Raw genomic sequence first — 21,045 nt, 5'->3', positions numbered from 1 at the left:
TGATTATGAATTTATAGACTTTATTTGAGATTTTAGCCATCTTAACTTTGATGTATATAGAGATTTCTAGTAGTAATATTTTAAAAGATAACTTCCTGACTCGAGTTATCCTTAATAGTAAGGCTCTGTTCCCTACACACATCCCTTCTTCTTTCACAACACTCACAAACATCCATGATTTTATAAACACTTTTCACCCCTAACTCGAGAGGAATGTTTGTCCTTATGTTCTGGTTGGAGAAGTTAAGTGTGGTGAGTTTTTAAATTTTTAATTAAAACAAACTTGGGACTTCGGCGCAGTGGTTAAGAATCCGCCTGCCAATGCAGGGGACGCGGGTTCGAGCCCTGGTTCAGAAAGATCCCACATGCCGCGTAGCAACTAAGCCCATGCACCACAACTACTGAGCCTGCGCTCTAGAGCCCATGAGCCACAACTACTGAGCCCGTGTGCCACAACTACTGAGCCTGCACTCTAGAGCTCACGAGCCACAACTACTGAGCCCATGTGCCACAGCTACTGAAGCCCGCGCGCCTAGAGCCTGTGCTCCGGAGCAAGAGAAGCCACCGTAATGAGAAGCCCGTGCACTGCAAAGAAGAGTAGCCCCCGCTTGCTGCAACTAGAGAAGGCCCGTGTGCAGCAACGAAGACCCAATGCAGCCAGAAATAAATAATAAATAAATTTATTAAAAAAAACTTATTGTTTCCAAAGCGGGGTGGGGGGAGGGATAAATTAGGAGGCTGGGAATTAACATATGCACGCTACTATGTATAAAATAGATAACCAACAAGAACCTACTGTATAGCACAGGGAACTATACTCACCGTTATGTAATAACCTATAAGGGAAAAGAATCTGAAAAGAATATATGTATATAACTGAATTGCTGTGCTGTACACCTGAAACTTACACAATATTGTAAGTCAACCATACTTCAAAAAAAATTTTTTTAACATCTTTATTGGAGTATAATTGCTTTTCAATGGTGTGTTAGTTTCTGCTTTATAACAAAGTGAATCAGTTATACATATGTTCCCATATCTCTTCCCTCTTGCGTCTCCCTCCCTCACCCTCCCTATCCCACCTCTCTAGGTGGTCACAAAGCACTGAGCTGATCTCCCTGTGCTATGCGGCTGCTTCCCACTAGCTATCTGTTTTACGTTTGGTAGTGTATATATGTCCATGCCACTCTCTCACTTCGTCCCAGCTTACCCTTCTCCCTCCCCATATCCTCAAGTCCATTCTCTAGTAAGTGTTATTTTGAGATAATCGTAGATTCACATACAGATATAGGAAATAATACAGAGAGGTCCCATGTATCCCTTACCCAGTTCCCCTATCTTGCAAAACTCAACTATAATATCACAACTGGGATATTGGCGTTGATACAATCAACATATAGAACATTTCCATCAATTAAGTGTGGAAGTATTTTTGAAAGCAATGTGAACCTATGTATAGAAAACAAAACTTATTTTTAAAACTGAGAGACAAAATGTAAAATAAAACACTTAGAAATTAAGTTTAAAATTCTAAGATTTTATTAATATAATTTAAATCTTTATCTGTACATATTAAGCTAGATATTACATTGGAAGTGCCATATTTCAGTCTTGGCCCCAGCTCTTGGCTATCGGCAGAGCATTCTCTGTGGTTGGCTTGCCCAGCTCTTCCACAGGTAGGCTGGGAGAAGGACTTCGGTGCTAATGCAGAGACTGACGCTCAGAGAGTGTTCCATCTCCTCTCCTCCCCCCAGTCCAGCAGTGCACATGTCATGGTGTTAGTTAGTTAGTTATATGATTTCCCCAAATACTAATCGACAGTTCACCTTGACATTTCAGACAAATATACAGGCTTTGGGAAGAACTCACACTGGCGAGCAGAATAGGTAATGAATGGGAAATTCTTTAGTGTGTCATTGACCCCTTATAATAAGTGGAAACTGAGGGCCACATTTGGCAAATATCTGATTTCTTTGATTAATTTCAATGATCGGTCCACAGAATTTAAGCTTCAGAGAGAATTTTTTTCCTGCTTTGTTATGAAATACTTTTGGTAGTCTCTAGGTCTAAATTGGAGCCTTTCTCTCTGCCCATTGTAGAGGTCAGCCTACGGCCACATGGCAGTTTCTCTGAGGCCAAATAGTAAATACAGCTTTGCTCTTCGTAGTCAAAATGGAGATCCTGTAAAGCATGATGATTGGCAAAAATTGACAACAAACAGATTGAGCATACCTACCTTTAGAATTAAAAAAGAGCAAGTACCCAGATTCTCTAGTCGTCCTTCTAGAAGCACATCAACTCCTCCTTTGCCAAAATTTACCAAGCACTTTTGAGGAGGAAAAGCTAGCACAAGGATATCTGTAATTCTCTCCGAGTGGTGGGAGTTATGGGGGTTTTATTTTATTTATATTTTTAACTTAATTTTATTTTTTTAATTTTTATTTTATATTGGAGTATAGTTGATTAACAATGTTGTGTTTCAGGTGTACAGCAAAGTGATTCAGTTATACATATTCTTTTTCAAATTCTTTTCCCATTTAGGTTGTTACAGAATTGAGCAGAGTTCCCTGTGCTATACAGTAGGTCTTTGTTGGTTATCTGTTTTAAATATAGTAGTGTGTATAAGATCTTTCACATTTTTTTGAATATTTTATGACAAAAATGTTTACTACTGTCAGAAAAAATTAGTAAACCTATCATTAGTGTTTGGCAGGTAATAGATAAGTGGATGACCATCCATTCTCTGGAAAACATTTCCTCTGATGTATAAGAGAGAAGGTGTTATAGAGGTTCTGAATATTGCAAATCCAAATAAACATGTATCAGGAGAGAAAGCATGCATTTTTTTCTAAACCATTTCTATCCTTTGATTCTGTTCTAGGGCTATAGCACTGACATATCAAGAGCATTTTGGAGTGACTTATTTAACCCTCTCAGAAGACCCTAGCCCTCGAATAATTTTCCACAACAGATGTCCAGTAACAGTACTTATAAAGGAAAATACTAAAGGTATATGTTATAGTATTGAATCTAAATAATACAAAACCTATATTCTTTCTGGAGGTTTTTGACTTCGTAGTTACCTGTGACCCTTAAATAAAAGTGAGCTTCTCTGAGAAGTTTCTCTTGCCCCATTACATTTAGTATCCCCAAGTCTTTTTCTTCAAGGCCTAAGTCTGCATATGCCTTTTTTTCAATTTTAGATATTCCAAAGTGTGAGGTTTATTGCAGAAGAATTCCTCCTGAGTGCTCAATTCATCATGAGCTGTATCATCAGCTTTCCAGTTATCCAGACTGCAGGACCAGAGACTTACTCCCCAGCCTCCTTTTGAGAGTAGAATTGCTGGAGGAAACGACGAGTGAGTGGAGCGACGCCATCGACATCAACAATCAGGGAACACAGGTCAGTGAGCCGCGAGGGTTCCTGCCAAAGCCCAAAGAAACAGTCCCTTTTTAAGGTTTTGGTGGTTGTCTGTTTCTACACATAGTTTTCTAAATGCTGAATGTCTTGTCTCTGTGTGAGGGCACATGTGTATCCACTTTTACATCTTCAATGGGCTATAAATTCTCAAACCCAAGTATGTATCTCAAAGCGTACTTTGCAACTGTTTATGAGAGGGGAGCACCAGTTAAGCAAGCCCATCTTGGGTCTAAATCCAGGTCAAAAATGAAATAAACTTGTTAACCTTCTTTACATGGAAGGTAATCTAACTGTCCAGATCTTAGGACAATTATACTGTCAACCCTAGATTAATCACCTCTTTTGAAAATTTGCTAAGTGTAAAATATACATATTAATCCTAGTAGTGTGTGAAACTTTGCAAGTATAAGCACAGCTTTAAAAACCTGAACAGTTCAGATGTCCTGATTTGTCTCTGTCTTACTCTGGATGTTAGTGATAATATTTTTCTTGAAAATGGCACAGGAACCTAGCATTTCCTTTCTGCTCTACTTAAAATTTGCCATTTTTCAGTACAATTCGGTGGCATTAAATACATTCACAATGTTGTAAAACCATAACCACTATCTATTTCCAGAAATGTTTTGTCATCCTGAACAGATACTCTAAACCCATAACTCCCCATTCTCCCCTCTCCCCAACTCCTGGTGATCTCTAATGTACTTTCTGTCTCTGAATCTGCCTACTCCAGGCATCTCACGTAAGTGGAATCATACAACATTTGTCCTTTTGTGTCTGGCTTATTTCACTTAGCATAATGTTTTCAAGGTTCATGCATGTTGTAGCATGTGTCAGAACTTCATTCCTTTTTATGGCTCAATAATATTGTGCTGAACTTTTTAAAAGTCCTTTCACATGTATTAGTCCATTTGATCTTCACAACAGGCTTATGAAGTAGGTCCTACTGTAATGGTTACGGCACACATGTTAAAGTTATAAATGTACTTACAGTGATAATAATGGTTATCATTTAATAAGTGCTTAATGTATGCTAGGCATTGTGCTAAGCACTTTACATTCATTCTTACTTAACCTTTGCAGCAGCCATACGAGATAGGGACTGTCACCTCCATGTTACAGAAGTGAAAACTGAGATCTCCAGAAGGAACATGGCCTAATTCCCATGTGTTACAAGGGAAGGGACTGGGATTTTATCCAGACCTGCCTGACTGCATAGCATGTGCTATGAATGCTACTTCCTTACCTGGAATTCCTTAACTGCCCTCTTCCCCAGTCCTGCTGGCACATTTTTTCTCATCTCTCAAGGGATTCTCTCCCTACACCCCTGTGAAGTCTCCTGCCCACCCCCCTGGGACCCTCTACATACTCACACAACATTTGTAACATTTAATTGCATTCACTTCTGTAAATGATTTCCTACCAAGTCAAGATTCCTGGCAGTCAGACACCTGCCTTATTCATCCACAGCCTACAGCAGAATGCCTGCCAACACAATGAGATCTGAATACATATCATACAGAAAAATGAATGACTGAATGAATGAAAAAGAAGATGAGGTTACCAAGAGAGGTCTTATAAGGGAGGAGAAGAGGGTCCCAGGCCTAACCTTGGGAAACTCCAGCATGTGAGTGTCACGCAGCAACAGACTGAGAAGGATCAGGAGAGTGGCTGGGCGAGAACCTGAGCAGAAACAGGAAAGCCCCTGAGAGAGAGAGTTTACAGGATGGCAGATGGTGGGAAGAGGGCAAGCAGGGTAGCCACTGGAAGTTACAGGTTCAGAGGGAGTGGAAGTGAGGGAGTGCAGGGACGGTGAGAAGTGTTCTTTCAAGAAGCGTGGCCATGAAGCAGGTGAGATCAGTGGGGAGGAAGCCCTTTATATGCTGTGGGAAAGGAGTCAATCGAGGAGACATGAAAACACGAGCGAGGAATTGCCAGAGAGACAAGTCCAAAGCATGGGGAGTGTAATTCTACTTGAACAGAAGGGCCACACCCTCTTCTCTGTTGGCAGAAAAGAGTTGGGGATGGGCACAGGTGTAGGTAGAGATCTCAGGAGGGATGGACTGGGAAATGGAGTGAAGTGATACCCACTGGCCTTAAGTTTATTATGAAGTGTGGAATGAAACATCTGCTGAGAGACAGAGGGAAACGGGTGGGGGCCTGGGGAGAGTGTAGCTGTAGAAACAGGTGAAGGACATGGCCGGGGACAGGTGCAAGAGGGGCCCCGCTCACCTGGGAGACCTGCATTTGTGGTTCCCCAAACTACTGAGGGGTGTGATCTCCATCCGCAGTGCTCATGTGATGAACAGTGAAAATCTGCTGGGTCTGTGCAGCCTCAGAAGACGTTCCCCATCTCAGTAATTTACAAAATAAGTATCACCAGCTTCTCAAGGGTCCCTGAACTCCCCTGCATCGGTTTGAAGATGTTTGAAACCTTGCTTATATATGTCTAGGGAATTCTTTACAATAGGCATTCTGCCTGCCAAACCTTATTTTGGGGATTCCTGTTCACTCTAAATTTCCTCAAACCTTTGTAGTCAGGGACACTTCAAAGCTGAGAGGAGGTACTGTTTCCAACACCCTTATCATCCCTGGTCCTAGGACCCAGCAAAGTCTCATGTTCCCATTAATCTTTGAGGAGCTGCGTGCCATATGTCCCACAGACCACGGTTTACTTCCTATTCTGGAGGAAGATTTGTTTCAGGCCCTCACTGGCATCTCCTCAGTAACACACCAGGGCATATAAATCACTGGGGAGCTTGGGGAGCTGTGTCCTCTGATGAAAGGAAGCAGCCCTTCTGTAGGAGGGAGCTTGTCTTCCAGGAGCCTTTCCTCAGCCCTGGGTCACAGGCACGTGATGTGAATTTCAAAGCTGACCTAAAAAAAGCAAAATTAATTAAAAAAAAAAAAAAACAGAATTAAAACACCATAAAATCTCCATTATGCCCCAAGGAAGAAGACTCCTTTAGCTTTTGTCAGTCATAGAGATGCCCCTGCCTTGGTCATGTAAATAAGACCGTGTCATGTTGTATAATTTTGACATGGAATATGAGAAGGAATATGCAGACAGTAACTTTATGGTTACACAAAGAAGTATTCTTTGGATCAAGAGTTAACTAGAAGACCTGAGAGCGTGTCGGCCACAAAATCCGGATGGGGGTGGGTTTTCTGGGGCTGTGTCCCTGGCTCACACCTGGTTAGAAGACATCTCAGCCAGAGGCCCCGCAGTGGCAACTGGTGCTCTTATCCCTAATGACAGTGGGTGGGAGCCTGACTTCAGGGAGGAAGAATCTTCAGATTCTCAATAAGTAAGTGAAAGCATGAAAAATAAGCTTATGTTGATAATTTTAAGTCATAATTTTGATCCTATCAGGGAGATACTTTGGAATCCTGTCACAGTGTAGGGGATTTCAACTGCTGATAGCTCAAAACCTTATTTTCGTCAAAGTTAGGCAACCTTCTTTGGAAAAATTCAAAACAAAAAAAGGTACACAGAAAACATAGTAGTTACTTTCTTACTAATATAGACATTGAGAAACATTGCTTCAGTCGTTCAATCCACAGGACTTCTTGAGATTAAATATGCGCCATTCATTATAACCTGGCGCTGGGACTACATAAAATACAGTGAACAAACATGGAACACAGCCCTTTCCCTCAAGGAGACCATGTGTGGAGGAGATAGATGATAAGCAAGTAATCCCATGGGTCGTTGTACTGTTGTGAACTCTGGTAACAGCTCTGCAGGAGAGGCGGGTACAGGTGTGCTGTTATATGGCAGACTAATTTGAGAGGCCAAGGAGTGTGTCAGTGGGTAAGAGACCTGGCATCTATGCCTTAAAGGAGGAACAGGTATTAAGTATTAGACGAGAGAATGGGAGATTTTTCTTGGCAGAAAGAACAGTGTGTTCAAAGCTTTGGTGCTCAGAGAGGGAGCATCGGCCTTTCAGGGATCTAAATGCCAGTGTGGCCCTAGTGCCAGATGAAGGAAAAGGGGGTGAGAGAGGAGGCTAGTGAGGCAATTCAAGACTAAACCTGGCAAGATGCTGTAACTCCAATCAAGGATTTGGGGTTTTATCTTAAAAGCCACGGGAAGTGATTGTTTATGAAAAGCAATTTCTGAGCCAAAGAAGAACGAGCAGTTTGAACCCCAAAAGGCAGATTAAAATTATCTCTTTGCAGGTGAATTCTCTTCTACAAAGCTACAGTAAATTCTCATGATCTTTGACTCTTTTTTTTTTTTTAATTTATTTTATTTTTGGCTGTGTTGGGTCCTCGTTGCTGTGCGCGGGCTTTCTCTAGTTGTGGCGAGCGGGGGCTACTCTTCGTTGCGGTGCGTGGGCTTCTCATTGTGGTGGCTCCTCTTGTTGTGGAGCACGAACTCTAGGCGCGCGGGCTTCAGTAGTTGTGGCACATGGGCTCAGTAGTTGTGGCTCACGGGCTTAGTTGCTCCTCGGCATGTGGGATCTTCCCAGACCAGGGCTCGAACCCGTGACCCCTGCATTGGCAGGCGGATTCTTAACCACTGCACCACCAGGGAAGTCCTCGTGATCTTTGACTCTTAACAGAAGTGTTTAGTGGGGTCAGCATCATTGCTGTTTTCTTCTCCTATAAGCTCTGTACCATTTACAAAGTGCTTTCACATCCAGTCTCCGTTCTTTCATTCATTTATTCAACCAACTTTTACTGAGGACCTATCAAGGGCCAAACCTTTTTCCCTGAATAATGTATAATTCCCACCTTCAAGGCACCTGCATAGCTAAATAAATGCAGTCGAGTGTAGTAAGCCCTAAGATAGAGGCTTTGATCACTGCAAAAACTCTAAGATAGTCGGGGCAGTAATTTTGATGTTTATGTTACTGATGAGAGGATTGAGGCTTAAAAAGTAATCCACTAGATGGTTTATAATTAAGCAGCATCAGGCTGGAACCTGGGTCTGCTCACATGTGGCCCAGTCTCGTTTTTCCTATACCAAGCTAAGAGCACTGTCTGTCCTTTGGAGTCCTGCCCTGGCTACAAACATTTCCACCTGAAAGTCGATGAAAGCACAGGTTAGAAGAGGTTTTCTAATTTCCCCTTTTACCTAGAGCGAGAGTCCCTTCCATGACATCCCACCCTAGAAGATTCCGAGTGTCATAGTCATGGCTTATTCCAGCAGTGACTATGAGAAAGTTTCTGCTTATGTCAAGCTGAAAACTATCCCTCTGTAGGATCCATTCATCCATCCTTGTTTAACCTGCTGAGGCACCACAGAGTATTTACTTCCCCTTTAATAGAGCAACACTACAGTCGTTTGAAGGCAGCTTCAACATCTTCTCTAACCATTCCCTTATCCAGGCCAAACGTTTCTGGTTCCTTGAATCATTCCTTCAGCAAGTGTGATTTCCAGACCCATCACCACAGTTACCCTGCCTGAACACACTAGTGTGTTATGTTCTCTTTTAAAAACCTGGCAGCCAGAATTATACATACTATTCCAAATGTGGTCTAACCAGCTATTACCTCCCTATGCTTCCATTAATAAATTAGAAGATTGAGTTAGCTTTTTATTAACGAGTTCAGACTGTTTTTTGTTATTGAACTCGTGGTCAGCCACATCCCCCAGATCTTTATCATGTGACCTGCTGTACAGTTGACTTTTTTAACCCAATGACAGGACTTAACATTTACCCCCGGTAAATTAAATCTTGTTGCTATTGGCCTAATCCACTTGTTGAAATCACTTTTAAAAAATTGTGATGCTGTCATCCAACATATTTAAGTATCCCTAGTAGCTTTATGTCATCTATAGATGTGGTGAGCATGCATTCTCCATGTTCATCCAAGTCATTAATAAATATGTTGAACAGGACAAGTCCAAGGTCAACATGCTGCAGTGAGTCACCAGACACTTCCCTAATGCATAGGTTCAATCAGCCACTAACACACCAAACTGTACTGTCATTTAGCCCACATTTCTTAAATAAGAAAATGTGTCTAAAAGCACTTTTAAACTATACTGTATAAGATATTTCTTATCTTGCTTGCAAGAATATCGTGAGACACTTTGGTAAATGCCTTGATGAGCCAGAACTCAAATGTGTAATGAGTCCATTTGGTGCAGATCAGACAGGGGTAACCCTGAGCACTAATGCTTAAAGGGCATGTAGTCATTTTCAGAGATATCATTAGCATCCATCCCAAAATGTTTACATAGAGAAGACGTTGTCGATCCAAGTGAGAATCTGCCTTATGAAATGTGTAGTGCCGATGTTTTGGCTTCTTGCTTACTTCAGTCGCCTCCCTCACCCCCCCATATCAGGGCCAGAAGAGATATCAGCAAGTTGACACCCAATTGTAACATCTGCCAAGTATCTTGGTTGAGAGTCTCCTATGTGTTTACAGTTTGTTCTGGTTGAGTCACCATTGCTTCCCAAGATACTCGGGAGTAGGGATTTCCCTAAAATATTTTTCAGTAAGTATACAGAAGGAAGAATTACACCCAGAATATCTGTTATTTTCTTCTCATCCTTATCCAGTCGTTCCTACCTTAGAAATTTCCCCCCCCCCTTCTTTTCCTCTCTGGGAGATCTAATTCATCTTCGAGCTTCAGCTACCATCTGTGTCACCCAGTCACTCCCAGGTACCTGTCTCAGACACCCACATCCCTCCCGAGCTCCAGCTCTGTGTTTCTGGCCACCCGCCAGACATCTCTGCCTGAAAGACCTGCAGCCACCTCAACCAGCGTCATCATCTGAAACCAACGGGATCATTCTCCACCCCCTGAGCCAGCTTCTCCTAGAGCCTCTGCTTCAGTTAATATCACCACCATTTTTCCAGTATAAAAACCTTAGATAACATTGATATAAAGTTGTATTGAATGCCTGCTTTATGTCAAGCACTTTACACAAACATTGTCATTAGTCTGCATCGCATCTCTTACAGGTAGATGGTACCTGAAGCTCAGAGAGGTTAACTTGCACAGGGCAAGTGGACCTGGGATTCAATCCCAGGACTGTCTAGCTTCCAAGCCTGTCTTTTTCTGCAGCATCCCAGTACCTTCCTTTCCCTCTCTTCCCCCATTCTTCCAGTAAGTCACAAAGTTCTGGCAGAAATTCCACAGAAGTGTCTCTGTATCTGCCCCTTCTCTCTGTGACCAGGGTCTACTTCAGGCCTTTTATTCATCATCTCTCTCCCAGATTTTAACAGTAACCCCTTAAAGGGTCTCTCTGTTGTCAGCCTTCCTATCCGCAAATCTGTCTCCACAGCTACCACCAGAGTGATTACTAAGACACAGAGTCCAGTGCAGAAAAGCCTCTTCAGTCCACTAGACTGCTTAAGACAAACAGCTACCTGCAGCCAAGCAGGCTACATCTTACTGCCTTATTCCCTCTGCAGGTTAGCATTCAATCCCGTAGCATATGGGGAAATCTCTTCTTCCCTTCAAAGTCTAAATCTTGAAGTCTTCCATACTATGATTTTCCTTCCTAAGATATTCTTTTACAAACTATTTGATCTGGGGATATAAGTATATTTTTTCCTTCCCAAAATAGAGGGTGAATTGTTTTATAGATTTTTGCCAGAAGTCAGCAGAACAAATGCAATGCCTGATTACCATATCTTCAGATCTATTTGTGGAGGCTGAGACATCCCACAATCTGTCATAGACAAGCTGGAGACCCAGGAAAGCCATGGTGTAAATTCCAGTCCAAGGGCAGGAGAAGATGAAATGAAATGTTCCAGCTCAAACAGTGAGGCAGGAAAAAAGGGGCAAATTCTTTCTTCCTCCACATTTTGTTCTATTCAGTGGATTGGATGATGCTCACCTACACTGGGGAGGGCAGTCTGCTGAATCCACTGATTCAAATGCTAATCTCCTCTGGAAACGCTCTCACCAGCACATCCGGAAATCATGTTTTAATCTGGGCACCCGATGGCCAGAGTCAAGTTGACACAAAATTAACTATCAGAAAGGAAGTGCAAATGTGAGGTGGGAGCAAAATGAATCAGGTAAAAGAAAGACAACTGAAGAGGGATGAAGTCCAGCAAGTGTGCTGTGATGGGAATTGAGCCCAGTTATGGAGAGAATTAGTACAAATTGGAGGAGGGGGTGGCTTCAGGACTTTTAATAACAGGGATACCCGTTATGTAACTGAGCTGCGGTGCTGGATGCTTTGTAACTGCCTCTTGATTATCCCTGGATTATTCCATATAGTCTATCAGGATAAAAAAGAGAGAAAGAATGGGAGAGAAAGGAAGAGAGGTAGACTTCCAAGAATACTTTCAGTTATTTCCTAGGCGTCACCTTGTAACTTAATTACTCAGTAAAATTAAACTGGGGTAATTTTTTAAAATACTGTTTGTTGGATAAAACTGTAGTAAATAATCATTTTAATAAAGATAACTGAATATGTAGAAAGCACAAGTTACGTTACACTGTTCCTTATTTGTAATTGTAGTAAAAGATAATGTACTAACTGGGAGGCAGGACCTAGGCCTCAGTGGTTTTCTTATAGCCACAGTGTGTAAGAGAAAGTCTTACTGATCTAAGTGCTCTAACACAGACACAAATGACAGAACACGGAGTATTCCCCAAATGTTTTGTTGCCTATAGCCTTCCACACACATACCCATACTACCAATGTGAAGTGAAGAAAGTAAAAAATAGCTAAATGACAGCATCGATCAGGACTGACTAGCTTATTCTGCAATAATAAACAACTCAAAAAAAAAAGAGAAAAATCCCCTTGGCTTTTTATAAAAAAAAATCAGTCTCTTAATTCATTCTTCCCCTCTCCACCCCAGAGCAGCTCTCCTCCCCAAGATTCTAACCAGTCACCACATCCCACTGGAATTCAGTACTTCTGAGTGATGCCCTCTTAGCCTGGATGTGGCTCCTTTTCATCTAGAGATGTATGAACTCATCGGCTCCCCTCTCCCCGCCGAAACACAGGACAGGATAACAGTAATAACTCCTGCAAGCTGGAAAGAGGGAGAATGAGACACATACACAGCCTCTCAGCCATAACACATCTGAAATTTTTCTGAGCACATTTTGTGTGGGGTTTTATTCCTTGGAAACAAGGAATAGTCTTCAAGCCCTATCTCTGCTCATGGAAGAGCTCTTTTACCATTGTTCTTCCGGTCCCTGGATCTACCCTCAGAGATCCTCCTTGACCAACATCTGAAGTTGTACTGAGTCTCGAATAATCAATCACAGACTCTTTTAGTCTAGGTTCATGAGTTTATTAGGCAGTAGTAATTTCTCAGAAACTCAGTAGACTGCTTATCTGTTTGATTCCAGAGAATTCCATGTGCTAATAAACACATCCTTGGTCCTTTTAAAGACATATTTCTGTACTGTCTTGCTTCCTTACCTCTCTTTAGATTTAGGAGAGCTTCTGTGGCAAAGGTAAACTATTCATCTAAAATTTTTTTCTGAGTCACTTTAACACTCTTACCGTTTGGGGTTAAAAGCATTACTGACTTTGCAAAGCCCTGAATTTCTGGAATCTCTTTATTCTCTTGAATTTCTATTTGCAAACTGGCCAGTTCTTTCCTGAGCTCATCGCTTCTTCATAGTGAAACACATTGCCAGACACAGCCAGCAGCAGCCAGCACTCACTACTTATGTTTTGTTTTCAAACCTCATCTTCTAGAGCTACAAATAAATCTATTAGGTTTATAATCTACCTCCCAAGTAATCTCAGACAAGTTTTACTAAGTGTCTTGCCACTTTGTAACATGAATTCCCATTCTCGTAGCTTTCAATATCAATTCCTACTGCCTACCATTAAGCCAAGGACTCAGATTTTAGGTTTTTGCTGGAACCCTATTTCTATTACCAATGTCTCCATCCATTAGTCTAGGCTACATTACACAGTCCTGTTTACTTCTTGCTCATGCTACATCCCAGGGTTTGTCATCAGGGGCTCTGTTCTACATGGGCACTCAGGGACCCGGGTTGACAGAGGCCCCATCATCTTCTGTCTGGCTTATTGTAGCACACCACCCCCAAACCTAGAGGCTTGCAACAACGGTGATTCAGAGGGTTTGGTTGGGTGATTTTTCTGCATGAGCCTGGGATCACTCATGCAGCTGCATTCAGGTAGAGGGTTGGTTATGGATGAGTTCAGCTGGGAAGTCTGGGCAGCTCTCTTACCACGTGGTCTTTCCTCCATAGGGAGGCTAAACCAGGCTTTCTTACATGGTTGGCAAGAGGGCAAACCCCAAAAAGCAAGCCTTATCATGCTTCTTCTTGAAGGAAATGGACACAAAACTGTTGCCCTCATGAACTTATACAGAGACCATGATGGTTAACACCCTGAGAGGGAGAAACATTTTATACATCTCTGCCTTGGAACTTTTAGCTCTTATCGCATTATTTGTGTACTTGGCTTTTTCACCACCGAGGCTGGGAGCAACTTGAGGGCATGATTTCTTCTCAGTGCCTACCGCAGTGAGGAGCTCCTTTAGGCTCACCTTAAATATCCAATAATTGATTGAATGATTAAATGATCAAACCATTAGACCAAAACAAGAATTTATTTTAATTTCTGGGGCACCTGGCACTAATTCCTCTGGCACTTGGGTTCCCAACTCTCTCATCCCTAGAGCTCACATTGTACAAAATGCTTGGTGTTGCAGGTTATTTCTCTACATGTGAAAGGAGACAAGAGTAAGCTACAAGAATTAAAGTCTGTATTTCTTCCGTTCTAGTGATGAGTAAAAGGGACACCCAGCAATATTTCTGTCCAGGGTCCAGGTTTTTGGCTGGAAGGCGTACCTTAAAGGTTTAGGTTAATTTGCTTACTTTCAGAGTTCCCTGGGCAGTTAACAGAAACCATCAGCTTGCCTGAACCTTATCTTAGGAAGTACACGTATCCTCACTTCAAAACGCCTGCCGATTGCTTTGAGAATGAGCAGAGCAATAAGTACTTTCCTCTTCTGATCCCCTCCTTCCCTTCTTTGAGGGGTAGTAGCTCTGGTTTCTAACACTCTCTGCTAAAACCCTGGGGTATGCCCTGAAGTTATGGACAGTCCTTGAGAGGAAGGAATACACATGGGAGCACAGGACCTTAAAAAGGTTTTTGTCAAATGAATAATCCCATGTCTGTAAGCCTGGAAGAAAGCAGTTGACTTACTTTACATATCATACAAAATAATAGCTTTTATAAATGTGACTGTCTCTCAAAGAATATCTGTTTGTTTTAGATTCGTGAGCTGAGCCATTTTTTAGGTTGGCTGCATTCCACCTTTTATCATAGTCAAGTTCAGTTTTTATCTTGGAACAAAAAAGGGCAAACTCAGGATACAGAGTCTTTTGAAACAGATATTTTTGCAAAACAGTCCATTTGGGAAATACATCCATAGAGAATACAAACTGACTCCACTCCTGCCCTCAAGAAGTTGAGAATCTCGTGATTGAGTCTATGGTATAAACCAGTGACTGTAATACAAGCAATAAGATTTGTGATCAAACAGAAGTATGGTTAAAGTGTTTTAGGAATGTAGGAGTAGGTATCAGTCTGAGGAAAGGAATGGAAAAATTAGAGAATACCTTCCTGCAATAAGGTGTCCTTACCCTATATGTGCAAAGATACACAGAATTTGGAAAGGATTTGCATGGGGGGACAGCGCGTTGTCCGCACAGAGGGTGCTGAGGGGCATTCAGGGACCTAACTAAGCTAGAGCAGTGGCCATAGAATGAAAAAGAAGGCTAGGGCAGGAGTCGGCAGAGCAGGAGATGAAAGTAGGGAGGAGGCAGAGGTGACCAGGTGCCCTGGATGCTCAGGATTTCTGAAGGAGGAGCCGTTGTACAAGAAAAAGCCCAGTAACCTTGAAGTCACTTCCAAGGGTGAGAATCACAGACTCCTGTGGTTCTGTGTACACTCTTTCTGGTACCTCTTCATTTGGTCAAAATTAGAACACATTCATTACATGCCAGGCAGACACCTAGCTTTGTTCCTTCATCCAGGAATTTTCAGTCTTTCTTCTTTTATTTGCGGTTCTAACAATAATAAAGGGTCTAGACTTGGACTGAATTGATATTGCAAATCATCAGTATCAACATTCCCAAACACAAGGAGGTTCTTGCCCTTACCCTCAGGTAATGCTGGCAGTGAACATGATGTTCTCGGAGTTGTTTTTCAAATAGTTCTGATTTCAAATATTTATCCGTTTAAGCAACGTTGGTATTTAATTCTGAAAGGACATCCGTTCTGCTGGCCTGGCACCTGGCTTCTGAGATAGAACTTTTTTTTAAGTCTTAGTCCACCTTCTCATGGAAGAAAAATTAATTTTAACTCCAAGCAAATCAAGTTATCTGACATTCTTGTTACAAGTTATGTGAGGGACCTTGAGGGGACTATAGCATGTCTTGTTGTTGGGTTTTCGGGTATGTTTTTGTGTCCCCAGCGTAAAAGGGCATCATTATGGTAGTAAGTCAAAACTCAAGAGGCTGAAAGTTTTTTGCACATTGCATTTCAATTCCTGTGTTTTAGGGGTTTTTTTTCCCACAGAGATTCATACGCACACATAAAGGTGGCCCATGGCTGGACTCCAGCCCATACAGAGTTATTTGTCAATTCCAGAGAAGCAGAGAATGAAGACGCTCATGCCCTCTCATCCATCTTTTTTTTTTTTTCTATGAACCTTATAGCTGGATATTGAAAAATCTGGATTTGATTCTTTTTTTTTCATTTCAAGTCAGCTGAATAGCCTGTACACATGGATATAAAGAAATATAACCAGGAAGTGTTTGTGGTATTGAATCAGAACTTAAGACATTTGAAGCCTCTAAGAGTTTTATAGTGTCTGGCCTTACATTTAGGTCTTTAATCCATTTTGAGTTTATTTTTGTGTATGGTGTTTTCGGGAGTGTTCTAATTTCATTCTTTTACATGTAGCTGTCCAGTTTTCCCAGCACCACTTATTGAAGAGGCTGTCTTTTCTCCATTGTATATTCTTGCCTCCTTTGTCATAGATTAGGTGACCATAGGTGCATGGGTTTATCTCTGGGCTTTCTATCCTGTTCCATTGATCTGTATTTCTCTTTTTGTGCCAGTACCATACTGACTTGATTACTGTAGATTTGTAGTATAGTCTGAAGTCAGGGAGCCTGATTCCTCCAGCTCCGTTTTTCTTTCTCAAGATTGCTGTGGCTATTAGGGGTCTTTTGTGTTTCCATACAAATTGTAAAATTTTTTGTTCTGTTTCTGTGGAAAAATGCCATTGGTAGTTTGATACGGATTGCATAAACATAGGCAGAACACTCTTTGACATAAATCACAGCAAGATCTTTTTTGACCCTCCTAGAGTAATGAAAATAAAAAACAAAAGTGAGCAAATGGGACATAATGAAACTTAAAAGCTTTTGCACAGCAAAGGAAACCATAAACATGACGAAAAGACAGCCCTCAGAATGGGAGAAAATATTTGCAAACGAAGCAACTGACAAAGGATTAATCTCCAAAATCTACAAGCAGCTCAATATCAAAACAACAAACAACCCAATCAAAAACTGGGCAGAAGACCTAAATAGACTTCTCCAAAGAGGACATACAGATGGCCAAGAAGCACATGAAAAGATGTGCAAAATCACTAATTATTAGAGAAATGCAAATCAAAACTACCATGAGGTGTCACCTCACACCAGTCAAAGTAACCATCATCAAAAAATCTACAAACAGTAGATGCTGGAGAGGGTGTGGAGAAAAGGGAACCCTCTTGCACTTTTGGTGGGAATGTAGATTTTGATACAACCACTGTGGTGAACAGTATGGAGGTTCCTTAAGAAACTAAAACTAGAACTACCAAATGATCCAGCAATCCCACTACTGGGCATATACCCAGAGAAAACCATAATTCAAAAAGACACATGCACCCCAATGTTCATTGCAGCACTATTTACAGTAGCCAGGACATGGAAGCAACCTAAATGCCCATCGACAGAGGAATGGATAAAGAAGATGTGGTACATATATACAATGGAATATTACTTGGCCATAAAAAGGAACAAAATTGGGTCATTTGTAGAGACATGGATGGACCTAGAGTCTGTCATACAGAGTGAAGTGAGTCAGAAAGCAAAAAACAAATATCGTATATTAACGCATATATGTGGAATCTAGAAAAATGGTATAAATGATCTTATTGGCAAAGCAGAAACAGAGACACAGACATAGATAACAAATATATGGACACCAAGGGGGGAAAGAAGGGGGTGGGATGAATTGGGAGATGGGGATTGACATATATACACTATTGATACTATGTATAAAATGGATAACTAATGAGAATGTACTATATATAGCACTAATGAGAACGTACTATATATAGCACAGGGAACTCTAGTCAATGCTCTGATGTGACTTAAATGGGAAGGAAATCCAAAAAAGAGGGGATATTTGTATACATATAGCTGATACACTTTGCCGTACAGTAGAACCTAACACAACGTTGTAAAGCAACTATACTCCAATAAAATTTTTTTTAAAAAAGGACATTTGAAGCCATTTCAATAGTGTTTCTTGTTGCTTTTCAACCTTATTTTGAGTATTCTTTTTGCAGGTTGTGTTCCTGACTGGCTTTGGCTGTGTGTATGTGGACACTGTCCATCAGTGTGGCACAGTCTTCATCACTGTGGCCCCAGAAGGAAAAGCTGGACCTATTTTAACTAAGACCAACAGGTAGGCTTAATTAGTATCCCAGTATCAGCAGGGTATGTTTCCCGTTATAAAGTTGTAAACCTACTATTTGCCATTCTTTGTCATCCAAATATATACATTAAAGCTTTTGGTTAATTAATGTATAATCCATAAGGGTATGGTTATTAGCATTAAATTACACCCATAATAAGAAGCAATATATCATCTTCTCTGGGTACCCCTTCCAGTTCTTCTGTGGTGAGTTTAACAAGCTGATTTACAAACTAAGACATGCATCTTAGAATTATACGTTATCATTAGCATGAAATGCAAATTAATACTTCTCTATCCACATGACCACCTAGTAATTAGTAATTAGACTTAGCTACAGCAAAAATAAAGTCACCTCTTAGAGCCACATTTTCCCCCGTTCGACCTGAGTGTTGCCATCAGGTTTTACAAATGTGAACCAGAGTTATTATCCTTAATTTAAAGGAACTCATATAATTCAGTAGGAATAATATGAAGATAGTCCCTCCTTCCAAAAATTAAACAAGGGCAAAAGACAGAAAATTCTAGGAAGAGGAAACACAAGTAATCAAAGAAATGCAAATTTAAATAAGATATTACTTACTGAATTAACAATGATGTTCCATCATATACAGTCCTAGTAAAAGTGTAAATTGTTACTATTTTCTGGAAAGCACTTTAGTAATATGTATCAAGAGCTTTAAAATCCCTCTGGCTTGGAAATTCCACTTTTAACAGTTTTAAGAGCTTGAGATAAGCAATAATTAGAGAAGTAGGAAAAGGTATGCAGAGAGATTTTATCACACTGCTAATTATAATGGCAAAATATTCAGAGTACAAACCCCATCAGCAGAGGAATAGATGATACATAAATGTACCATAAATGGTATATCCACAGAAAAGAGACTTATAGGATTTTAGTGGAAGAGAAAAATACATATGATGACTTAAATAAAGCAAACAGAATATAAAATTGAACATATAAATATCCTAGTTATGTGCACATACAAGTACATGTATGCACACACATTCTCACACATAAGCAAGGAAAACATTCCTAGAAATAACACTGAAAAGAAAAGAATCAAAACTGTTAATAGATGTGCGGTTATAAGTGATTATTTAATAATTTTCTGTATTTTAATTTTCTACACGGAGAATGTACTTTATAATCAGAAAATTTTTAATTTTTTAAATTTTTATTTAAAATATGAAATAGTAATATCAACTTTTATACATTTGTTTAAGCTCCTTTTTTAAAATTTCCTTGCTTTTCATATATGGTTAAGAACTCATTAATTTGGACCTTGCCAAATTATCATTAATTTGAATTTATAATATTTCAAACAGGTTGGGTAGACTGTTTCCTTTGCCCAGTAGTGTTTGTAAAAAAATTAATAGTGTAACAAAACTGGAGACTAAATTTTGACTTGCATAAACCCAAAATTTCAAGCCCACATGACAATTTCAGGAACGTTTTATTTAGGGCATTAGTAGGGCATTGTTTATGACAGTAGCAACAATCCATACATTCAGTGGTAGAAATAGGAAAGGAACAAGTATTTGCTTGTATTTCCTTAATTCATTTGTTCAGCAAGTATTTTTCAAGTGCTTACTGGATGCCGGTGCTATTGTAGGGATGAGGATATACCAGTGACCTAAAAGCCCCAAATCCCTGCTCCCGAGGAGATCACATTCTCATAGGTGGGGAAAGGGAGGACAGAGAATAAACATAATAAAAAAGGAAATTTTATGGTTCATTAGAAAGTTGGAGTTCTGCAGGGATAAAAACAGAGCCTGGGAAGGACTAGTAGTACCTGGGCACAGGGACAGAGAGAGTGTAGTTTTGAAAAATTGATGTAGGTAAGCCTCACCAAGAAGTTAACATTTGAGCAACTTGAAAGCAGCGAGGGGGTTAATGATGTGCTCATCTGGGGTGAGCTTTCCAGACAAAGGGCACAGCCAGTTCAAAGGTTGGAAGCAGTGTGCCTGGCATATTGGAGGAGCACGGAACAGGCCAGTGCAGGCCAAGTGTAGAGGGTGAACAGGAAGGCACTAGTGCCTGGGGTCAGGGAGGGAAGAGCTAGAAGGAGGGGACACGTCGTGTAGGGCTTCATTTTAATTGCGTGAAACCAGCAATTCATTGGAGCTTTTTAAGCAGAGAAGTTACATGATGTGACCTAAATTTTGAGAAGACCATTGGCAGCTTTATTTTTTAAGTTTACTGAAGTATAGTTGATTTACAGTGTTACAGTGTTACAATGTTAATTTCTTCTGTACTGCAAAGTGACTCAGCTATACACATATATATTCTTTCTCATAGTCTTTTGCATTATGGTTTGTCACAGAATATTGAATATAGTTCCCTGTGCTTTTGCAGTAGACTATAGAGAAGCACAGGAGGAAGCAGGGAGACTGGTCAGGAGACTATTACAGTCATTCACACTAGAGGTGGTGATGGCTTAGGCTACACTGTCAGGGGAAGTGGTAAGAAATGGTCAGATTCGGGATGTATTTTAAGAAAAAGCCGATGGGATTTCCCTGACACATTGGATAAGGGTTGAAAATAGAGGCATCAAGGAGGACTCCAAAATTTTTGGTCTGAGCAGCTGGTAGGATGTGGTTGTCATGAACTAAGATGAGAACGACTGCATGTGGGACTGGGGGTGAGATCAAGAGTTTGACTACAGACGTGACCACTTGAGATGTCTTTTGAGACCTGTAAGTCACTACTATGTGGATGGGCAGTTAGAAATACAAGATCAGAGTTCACAGGGAGTTCTAGGCTGAATATGTGACTTTGGAAGTCATCAGCATATAGATGCACATCAAATCATAGGCCTGGATGAAGATCTCCAAGGGGAGTGAGTGGAGATGGGAAGAGAAGAGGACCAAGGGCTCAACGTTGGGCACCTTAACTTTAAGAGGAGGGTGTCGCATAGGTGATGAGTGACCAGACATACAAGAGCT

The 21,045-nt window shown here is 40.8% G+C and overlaps 1 protein-coding gene across 5 annotated transcripts in view; it reads left to right on the top strand.

Annotated features, from left to right (window-relative positions):
* VPS13B (vacuolar protein sorting 13 homolog B) overlaps positions 1-21,045 on the top strand; it is a 778,183-nt gene that overhangs the window by 733,600 nt on the left and 23,538 nt on the right. For all 5 annotated transcript variants that reach the window (XM_029222782.1, XM_029222780.1, XM_029222779.1 and 2 more), the window contains 3 exons: positions 2,882-3,009; positions 3,204-3,403; positions 17,969-18,087. In XM_029222782.1, the coding sequence (XP_029078615.1) occupies positions 2,882-3,009; positions 3,204-3,403; positions 17,969-18,087 (447 nt within the window). The remainder of the gene's footprint in view (positions 1-2,881; positions 3,010-3,203; positions 3,404-17,968; positions 18,088-21,045) is intronic.

This window comes from Monodon monoceros, unplaced genomic scaffold (assembly GCF_005190385.1).
Source record: "Monodon monoceros isolate NGI ecotype Baffin Bay Population unplaced genomic scaffold, NGI_Narwhal_1 Super_Scaffold_14, whole genome shotgun sequence".
Taxonomy (NCBI): domain Eukaryota; kingdom Metazoa; phylum Chordata; class Mammalia; order Artiodactyla; family Monodontidae; genus Monodon; species Monodon monoceros.
Note: the sequence above shows the minus strand (reverse complement) of the source record. Positions and strands in the feature narration are given on the sequence as shown.